The 10,019-nt window shown below is 42.4% G+C and overlaps 1 protein-coding gene across 1 annotated transcript in view; it reads right to left on the reverse strand.

Moving 5' to 3' along the window:
- APPL2 (adaptor protein, phosphotyrosine interacting with PH domain and leucine zipper 2) overlaps window positions 1–10,019 on the reverse strand; it is a 52,552-nt gene continuing 42,533 nt past the window's right edge. The window contains exons 17-23 of the mRNA XM_077761960.1: window positions 9,850–10,004; window positions 9,650–9,702; window positions 7,838–8,012; window positions 3,477–3,513; window positions 3,122–3,262; window positions 2,314–2,361; window positions 1–1,109 (exon numbers count right to left, since the gene is read on the reverse strand). Of these exons, the coding sequence (XP_077618086.1) occupies window positions 975–1,109; window positions 2,314–2,361; window positions 3,122–3,262; window positions 3,477–3,513; window positions 7,838–8,012; window positions 9,650–9,702; window positions 9,850–10,004 (744 nt within the window). The 3' untranslated portion in view covers window positions 1–974. The remainder of the gene's footprint in view (window positions 1,110–2,313; window positions 2,362–3,121; window positions 3,263–3,476; window positions 3,514–7,837; window positions 8,013–9,649; window positions 9,703–9,849; window positions 10,005–10,019) is intronic.

The following is a 10,019-nucleotide window of genomic DNA, read 5'->3' on the forward strand; positions in this document are numbered from 1 at the left end:
GAAACAGAATGATAGATTTTATTTGCTAGCATTTATTGCTAGGTTAATTTATTACAAAGACAATGATACTCTGTTGAACTTGGTTATAATTAAACACACTGTGCCAATTCAAGATCATCATACTTATTTCATCGGTGGGGGGGGAATAGGAACTTTATACCATGCCCCACAACCAGCTGTGCTTCATTCAAGTGAGTTTTAAAATTAATTGGTCCCTTCCCTGAGGAGGGTCTGGCTCAGAAGAATCAGGAACTGGTGGAGCTTCACTCTGTCACTAGTCCACCACTAAATCAGTACCTGAAGGACCGTAAGCTTCTGAATGCTGGTTAAGGTTCACATGAAAAACTGAACATCTTGTGTGATGCTCATCTGCCAGGCTTTTTATTGCATGATGTCTGAGAAAACTGATCACACCAGACCTGCATTTTTGCTAGTGCTCAGGCCTCAAAGTAGGGCTTGCCACCTAATTGCACAAATTGATGCTAGTCGGTTCCACTGTGAGACAAGCCTGACTATAAACATACAATTTTCAGAATGACAGGCACTTAAAGCTCATTAAGGAAAATATAAAAATAGATTCTAATTAATAGGAAATACTTAGTGTTTATCAAATTATAAATCTAGGCTTTTACCATTTTAAAAAAAGGGTACTGGAAACTGAAGAGATGACATTTGAATAAAGTGAACAATGCATTTTTTCAGTAACATTCATTCTGAGCGCTGAACAGTACAATCTAAGAAAAAGACTTACCACAAAGCACCTAAAAATAACATTTGTAGATGGGTAGGAATGTTGTCAACCATTTCTTACTGTTTCCCTCCCAAGTCTCAGTATCAAGGCATCCAGAGTCCATTCCACAAGCGATTGTCAGCATTCTGAAATCAGGTCGTGGGCCTGCATGTCAGAGAAGTTGAAAACCCTTAAGGAGGTAGCTCTCCTTCCTGGGTGCTCTTCCCCCAAAGGCCCAAGAGCGTTATGCTTCAGATTCTGCGCCTCTGTTTTCACTTGGACTTCCATCATGGTCATCTGGTTGACTGTTTAACAGTACATATTTTCCATCATTGGTTAGTGGTATGGACAGCATTAACTGGGCCAATGCTTCCGGATCCTGAAGTTATGGGAGTTTAAGAAGGAGAAAAGAAACGCTTAAAATGCACTTAAAACCCTTGTGGCATGGCTTTCAGTGTTCTGTAATCTAGCCTCATTCCTTCTGGGATCTGTGTGTGCCTTCAAGTGAGTCTCCTTGCTTCTTTGAAAAAACTCAATTGCATTACTTCTAGAATCTAGGCCAAGGTTTTGCTCTTAGCCAAATCATAATCGTCTTCCCAGGAAGAGTCCAGAGAGGAACTTCCTTTATAATATCTTTGTCTTCTAGATCATTAACTCCTACGTCACTCTCACTCTAAACCAAGAGTTGGCAAACTGTGGCCATCTGGCTGTTTTTGTCAAGTTTAATCAGAAAACAGCCATTCATTTACATACTATATATATGGCTGCTTTTGTGTTACGACAGCTGAGTTGAGTAGTTGCAACAAATGTTTCCTGTCTCCCCCTTTACAGAAAGTCTGTCAGCCCCTGACCAATACCAGAACATACTAACTCGCACTGCTTGCTTCCGTTTCATGTGTACTGGTCCTGGTCCTCGGTCCTCCCGTCCCCGTCCCCAACATCAGAACCGCTGCTATGGTACTCACTAGCTAGGTGCTGCTGTTTAACATTAAATTCAAAAAATCCAGTTCTTCCATTATATTAGCTACGTTCAAGCTGCACATTAAACAATGCAGACACAGGTTATTTCCATTACTGCAGAAGTTCTACTGAACTAGAAGCCTCCTGGCGCAGGAGCCCCATCTGTCTTGCTCACTGCTGGAATTCTAAGGGTTTTTTGGTACAAACTTGGCTCTCAAAAGTTTGCTGGGTGAATGAGACTGTAAGCTGCTGAAGCACAGGGAGGTCTGGGAGTCTTCACTTCTGCTCTGTTTCCAGGTGATGTCTGGCCGACCACTCTGAGGGGCACGGCCTTCGAGCACGTGGTAGATACTTCAAGTTTCTACCATCTTAATTTGAAAGACAGGGTATAAGAGCAAGCAAAAAAGTGATGAAGCAGGAAACCGCAGCCGTGATACTTATTAAGAACCCCATGTGTGTTGCCAGTGATCATGGACCTAGCTGCTCCGGTGGTTAGAATGCGTCAAAGGAAATCTCAAATTTGGCCACAATGTCCAGCAAACATCACTCTTCTTCCTGAGAGAACTCTTAGTGTGTATATAGATCTTGTGAGTTGTTAAAACCAGCACTAAAATGCCCCTTACCTTCTGAACCTCAATGATTTCTTTCCCCAAATTAATAGCGTAACATATCTGCAAGACAAGAAAAGCAGTATTGGGCAAACGCAGAAAACGATTAGGAAAAAATGTGATTATAGAAGTACAGTGAGGTCACTGCTCGTGTCAGTGGGGGGACAGAGGACCTGGCTGTAGGAGGGTCACCACACGGGGCTCTCAACAGGGGAGTCCAGCTGTCCTGGTCTCCTGTCGCCCATCTGTGCAGAACAATCATATCCAGGTAAGTGGCAACTGAAGTCATCCCAGTGCTGAAAATTCTTAATATAATACTTTATTCTTTCCTCTCCTAATCACGTTCAGCCACTGTGTGTTCACACACAGTGAAAACAGACACTTGCTGAAAGAAGAGCTGATTAATGTTAACTAATTCTAAGTAGCAAATGTGGTCACCAAAACTTCCATACTAGATGAAAACAGTTTCCTGCTGTCTGCCTCCTTGGTTTGCTCTGAGACTAGATTTCCTCCATTGTAACTTATTTAATTTAAAAAAAAAAGAACTTGAAGGCAACTGCTTTTCACATTTCCTGATTATCTCTTCTAAACAACTGTATCTGACCACTCACATACTTCCTCATTATTTAGGATGATACGCATTTTCCATGGGCAGATTTATTCAAGTCGTTTCTTTCAGTGGGGTCTTCCTAGAGGTATTCTCTAAACTCCTCCAGGGGGACACAAAGAATAGTCAGCTAAATATCCAGAGGATGGTGCAAAACTCCTTTAAGTATCTTTGGACAGAGATACCATGGAATCGTAAGATGAGTAAAATAACGACCTTTTCGCCTTCGGAGTTGCTTTCAAAAACGTATGTGCTCAGAGACTGTCCACCTGTGGATTCGGGCGTGCGGACCACAAAGCCGACTAGCCTCTTGTTTTCTTGATGGGCAGCAAACTGGGTGATGCTGGTAAGCTCAAACTGGAAGTAAGAGGAATAGACAATATCACATAACTGGAATGGAACAGACAGATCATTCTCTATGGAAAACGTCATGAACAAAAGTGCACTATTAGTGACAGTTGTTAAATTTGGCAAAATCAAATATATAAAAAATATATCAAAATCAAAAATAAAGTGCCTACTTTGAATTAAGGAATAACTACTAAAATTAGTGTGCATGCAGGGTACTTACATTGGCCCTTGTTACTTGAGTCTGAGGATCTATCAACCTGAAATTTTAAGAGATTCATTATATCACATGTTGGATAAACCTGTATTCTTAGAATCTGCGTCTAGAAGTTCAGAATGAAATCACACAAATACCCTTCAAATAGGAAACTATAAGGCCAGGCTGAGGCAAGGCGAGATGGCTCCAAGGACCTATTCAAGGGAGCATGCGCCATGGTTTCTGCCTCTGCAGAACCCACGTACTTCAAGCTCAGGAACCTCTTTATTGAAGATCATAACAAGGAGAGCCTTTCATATCTCAGTGCTTATCTGCAAAGGGCAGCATTATAATTCTTCCTAGTTCTCATGTAGAATATGGACAGATCATATTCTGTACAGCCTGCTTCTCAACAGACATTTACTGACTCCGGTCTTTTCCCTGAGGTCTTTTTTTTTCTCGTAAATATGGGGTGGGGTGAGAGAATAGTGAACAGATTTTAACAAAACTATTCTGTGTCAGTTGGGGTGCAGGGGGAGTACTGTCTTTTAAGAAGGTATTCTAGGAGCGCCTGGGTGGCCCAGTCAGTTGAATGTCAGGCTCTTCATACCGGATCAGGTCATGATCCCAGAGTCGTGGGATTAAGCCCTGTGTTGGGCTCTGAGCTGGGCTTGGAGCCTGCTTGGGATGCGCTCTCTCCCTCTCCCTCTGCTCCTCCCCACTCACGGCTGCTCGCTTGCTCTCTCAGAAAAACAAAAACCCACAAAAATTCCTGTCCTACCTTAGAGAAGAAATTGCAAACATTCTCTCTCCCTCTTCCCCCTTCATGCTCAAAAGTATTTAAAAATTTTAAAAAAGGTATTCTAGATGTATTCTTTAACACTTTAAGTAAACATCATCTAATAACCAGGCTGATGTATCTGGGAAAATACTCTGCATTAGAGAATCTATTGCTGGCATACATACATCTAAATTTCTACTTTCTAAACATGGTATTGTCTATTTATTATTGATTTGTTATAAATTCTGTGGGTGAAAGCAAAAAAACCTATTCTCTGTGTTAAAAAAAATGGCTATAATTCCATTTATATGAAATGTCCCACAGGCAAAGATATGCACACAGAAGATTAGCGCTGAGTGGCTGCATAGGGCTGGGTGGGCTTTAGGGAAAGGGAATGAGGGCTAATGGGTGTGGGTTTTCTCTGGGGCTGATGAAAATATCTGAAAACTGTGGTAACGGCTGCACGACTCCGAATATGCTGAAAACACTTCAGACGTGTGAGCTGTATGGGGTGTCAGTTAGATCTTGGGAACTTGAACTCTGTGCAGTTATACTTCGTAAAGCACGGCCTTACCACAACCAGAGGGCTCTAACCTGGCTGCTCGACTACACTCCTGTGCATGTCACCCTGACTTCTCTAAATTGCTGTCTATAGGAGTGGGAAAAGAACCCCCACTTCAAAGGGGTGGTTAAGACAATGAGAAAATGTGTATAAAATTTTAAGTAAACTACAAAGCTAAATGTTATTTTTTTACATCTCTATTAATGAATATGAATTTAAAGATTTAAAAAATCTACCTCAAACAATTTCCCTCAAGTTTCTTAGGTATTTTGTAAAATTCTTCCATAAATGTGAACTTAAAACATGCATATTTCGTGAGCAACGTTAAAGGGTTGCTATTTTAAACAGGTAACATGGATTTGCCTAGGATCTGATTTTCAGGGCGCCTGGGTAGCTCAGTCGGTTAAGCATCCAACTTCAGCTCAGGTCATAATCTTGTAGTTTGTGAGTTTGAGCCCTGCACGGGGCTCTGTGCTGACACCTCAGAGCCTGGAGCCTGGTTTGAATTCTATGTCTCCCCCCTCTCCCCAGCTCGTGGTCTGTGTCTCTTCCTCTCTCTCAAAAATAAACATTAAAAAACTTAAAAAAAAAAAAAAAAAGATCTGTGGGACTTCTAATTTGTCTCAAAACATGAATTCCAGTTCAGGGAGGTGTGTGTGTACTGTGGTGAAACACACCTACCATGAAAGTGACTATTCTAGACATTTAGTACATTTCCCACACTGTACAGCCATTACCACCATCGGGTTCCAAAACGTCTTCATCACCTCAAAAGGAAACTCCACACCCATTAAGCAGTCATTTTCTCCTCTCAGCTTCTAGCAACCACTAACCTGCTTGCCATCCCGGACGCTTCAGATTCAGGATCGTACAAAATGGCTGACATCTTCCACGGAGTGGTTTTTCAGGGTTCAGCAATGTTGTACCACACATCAAGACTTAATTCCTCTTTGAGGCTGGATCCCACTCTGCGTTATGTTAAATACCCCACTTTGTGTATCAGTTTGTTGATGGACGTTGGGACTGTCTCCACTTTTGGCTACTGTGAACTATGAGCACTTGTGTAAACGTGCTTATCTGAACAGTTTTCAATTCTTCTGGGTGTCTACCAGGGGCGGAGTCTGTTTGACTCCCAGAGAAAGTGCCGAACCATTTCCCACAGGGGTAGAATGGCTATTCCCCCTGGCAACGGATTCCAATTTTTTCACACCCTTAATAACACCTAGTATTTTCCTTTTCTAAATTACAGCTATCCGAGTGAGTTGAAGCGACATCTCGCTGTGGACTTAATGGGCATTTCCCTAATAACTAGTGACACTGAGTATCTTTTTATATTTGCTTGTTGGCCATTTGTATATCTCCCCTGGAGAAATGTCTCCTCAGGTCCTTGGTCCATTTTTTTAGTTTTTGGTCTTTTTGGTTGATTCTTGTAATAGTTCTTTATATGTTCTGAACACATAACTCTATCAGATGTATGACTTGCAAATATTTTCTCCTGTTCTGTGGGCTCTGTACTTTGATAGTGTTCTCGGATATACTGTGATTTTTCACACTGCTTTTACAGAATTACTCTGTTCTTTTTGGTGGAGATTATAAGAATGATGAGCCCATGCCTATAAAAGGTGCAGGAACATACTTGGAGAAAAGCTTTAAATAAATAATAAAGTTTTATTCATAAGAAACTTATTCTCAGTGTAAGTTCTTATTCAGTGTATAATGAATGAAAAAGACTGATTTTAATGATGGAAGAAACTGTATTCTGACTTTTAAAAAAGTCCTACTTAACTTTTTTGAAGCTAACATTTACTGAGCACTTCCTGTAATGTGAGTTGTGGTTGTAAATGATGTGCATTAACTCATTTAGTCTTCGTGACAGCTCTATGCAGTGTGGATACAGTTATTTTCATCTGCTAGCCGAAGAAGCCTGTGCACAGAGGTTAAAACTCGCCCGGGTCCTATAACCAATGAAGGCCAAAGCCAGGTTGATAAACGCAGACATTCTGCCTCTATAAAGCAGTGCCTGTGACCTCAGGAATAAAATGTAAGCCTCATACATGATTTAAAATTTTCTAGCAGTCACAGCAAAAAGAGTGAAACAGGTGACATTAACTTAATATACTTTATTTAATCTAGCAGACCTAAAATCTTACCAGGATATACTATTAATATAAAAATTAATGAGATATTTTACATTCTTTTTGGGGGGTTAGTATCAGACCTCAGAAACTTGGTATGTATTTTACATACCAAGAAAATTTTAATTCAGACTATCATTCTGTTTCAAGTGCTACATGTGGGTCCAATACTGGACAATGAAACTCTTAATAAAGCCTGTGCTAACCATGGCTTGACGGTCCTTTGCTGTCACGTGTAGATCTTATTACCTAAAACCCCAAATCATGTGGTTAACATCACTTGGCTTCATTTTCGCCTCAACAGATATTGATCAGATGATACTTGTGATGATCTAATGCTCTCAGGTAGATTCATGTTCTTTTTTCACTGTTGTTAATTTTTGTTAGTAGTACTGCATTCAGAAATGAAAAAAACGGGGCGCCTAGGTGGCTGAGTCAGTTAAATGTCCAACTCTTGATTTCCACTTAGGTCATGCTCTCACAGATGTGGGATTGAGCCCCATGTCAGGTGCTATGTTGACAGTGCCGAGACTGCTTGGGATCCTGTCTCCCTCTCTCTCTGCCCCTTCCCCGACTTGCACTCTCTCACAAACCAAAAAAAAAAAAAAGGAAATGAGAAAACCCTTTCTTTTTCAAGCTCTGAGCTACACTGAGCAATTCTTCAGTGATGGCAGCACCATGAACAAGGGGACTCACTCACCACTCAGTCTCTGCAGGTACCCGCTCCTTAGGGGAACAGCTTCGATCCACCGACTCTTATAAAATCACAGTGTACAAACGAATAGGGCAGAGACACAAGTAGCATCTTCACGTAATCCAATCAGATAATCTAGTAGGACCGTTCTAGGTGAGTAAATGTGCCTTAAATGGGGAGTCAGGTAAAGCTGGAAGAGTCTCAAACGAAACGTACCTCAGAGTCTGGCTGGTGACCATCAGATGGGACTCTGTCATTCGGAAGATGTTGTGAATGGCCCGAGCAGCCAATACTTGTCTCATTGCTTCATAAATCACTTCAGTAGTGTTGTCTGTCTTAACTGCCATTGAGCCCAAAAACCGAACTACAAACATCTGTTGCAAAAGGGAATCTGCAAAAGAGTGTTTTCTGCTCAGGATCACACACGCTTCCTGCATGCGCTGCCGGTCCGAGAACAGGCTGAAGACCTCGGGTCTGGCAGCCTCCTGCGCAGGGCCTCCCAGCAGGTTCCTCAACACCGTGCTTGAACAGACCAGACCCCTCACGGCCGAAGCGCTGAATCTGCTCCTGTCTACGTTTTGTCTCTTTGGAGCTACTTGGTTAGACTAGAAAAGCACCTCTTTTTGTGCATCTATAACATGAAAAGGCAACACCAGATGAACATCCTTCTAACACTAAAACTCTAGATGACAGATGTAGATGGCGGTATACACATCTTTTCTCTGGAAATAAGAGCTTCTCCACGGGACGACAGAGAATTCATTCCTCTGGCCCACCGATCAAGTCCTCTTAAAGATAAAATCCATCTGAAGAGCAGAAGACCTGACTGGGGGCTCCCTTCAGTTCACACACGTTGTGTATTACGGGAGGGCAGCAATATTCTTCCAGAAGCTTATGCACATCTCGACCTACTCTGCTTAGCAGATTCTAGTAAACTACCAGAACTGGCCTCCTGATAACAGCACGTTACTGACCAAACTGGGTAACCGCAACCATAACTGGAAGATCACAAAGATTTAAAGGTTTTGTGTTTTTTTGTGTGTGCAAGAACAATAATTTTACTTCTCCACCATTTTAAACTAAGAGCACTACGTTTTCCTCCCTTGATCTATTAGCATCTTTGCCCCTAAAGATAACTTAAGGGTTAAAAAGATGAGAACAGAATCCATGTAATTTTATAAGAAGTTACTCCCATCTGAACAGTTTTTTTTACAAGTTTGGAAGTTTTTTGTATACACTTTATGGTGTGGACGATATGGAAGGTCAGCTAGAAGACGAGGGGCAGATGTGAGGCACAGCCTGGTAGCTTGCTTCCTTCCTCTCCACCCCCCTGGCCGACAGCCCCTGGCCCCCTTTCTGCCTAATTCCGTAAGGAGTGCGATTCTCAAGTCCTGCTTTCAAGGTTAAGGAAGTGGCATCTCATTCCAACGCTGCTCTCAGTCTCCAAGCGTGAAGCCTTCGACTGTTGGCTAGGAGCTCATCCCGCTCTGCGAAGCACTAGGTCACGGTCAGCTCTGCTGGGTGTGCTCTTAGGTAGCAGAAGAATGTAAATCAAGTATCAAAATTCTCAACTTGAACAAATTAAATACCCATGAGCCATGTCATCTTCAAATTCAAGAGTGAACTGTTAACGTGTGTTTTTGGCATTCTGAAATGAAATAGCCTATTCATGTCACCCAGCGATCACCCAGATTGCATTTTATTGTGACAATTTTATCCTCTTTGTTGTGTAGTAATCTGGTCTCTGATTTAGGTTTGGCCACTTTCTACGCAGGAGCTACAAAAAGGGTAAAGATGTGTCCAACACTGTGACACAAGTAGAAAACCCATCCATGTCCCGGTGGGTTTTACCCAAGGCCCACCTTACCTGCATGTCCTACTGAGATTTCAGAGAATGACAAACCTGTGGGTCATGAGTTCAATTCATACCTTCGAGTCCCAGCTCTCTGGAACATGATTCCACTTCTCATCAATGGCCCTTGCCATTCTGTGGAGGGGAATGAGTAAGTACACAGACCACGTGCTCACCTTCTGCTTCTGGAAAGGTCTCATCCTCAGTTTCACCAAAAGGGTTGATGCGCCTAAGGAAATGGCCAGAGGTACACAGTCAAGACATATTTGGCTAAGAGGACACTCAGAATGGCAACAGTGCCTGGAGATGGGTGCGGGCACAAGAGACACCAAGGTCACCTTCCTTTCTCCCAGGGGTAACCTCCCTGAGCCCGCACCTGCTCCCCCTGTTCTGATCCAGGAATTCTGTGGCAGGAAGGACAATATCAAACTGGATAGGTGTTCCTGGTGCGATGAGCTCTTCGGCGTCATTGGCACGGACAGCTGCTTGGGGCACGATCTTGTCATCCTCTGTCTCTGCATTTCTCAGGTTCTGGGTGGAGTCTAA

Source organism: Crocuta crocuta, unplaced genomic scaffold, assembly GCF_008692635.1.
Source record: "Crocuta crocuta isolate KB4526 unplaced genomic scaffold, BGI_CrCroc_1.0 scaffold193, whole genome shotgun sequence".
NCBI lineage: Eukaryota > Metazoa > Chordata > Mammalia > Carnivora > Hyaenidae > Crocuta > Crocuta crocuta.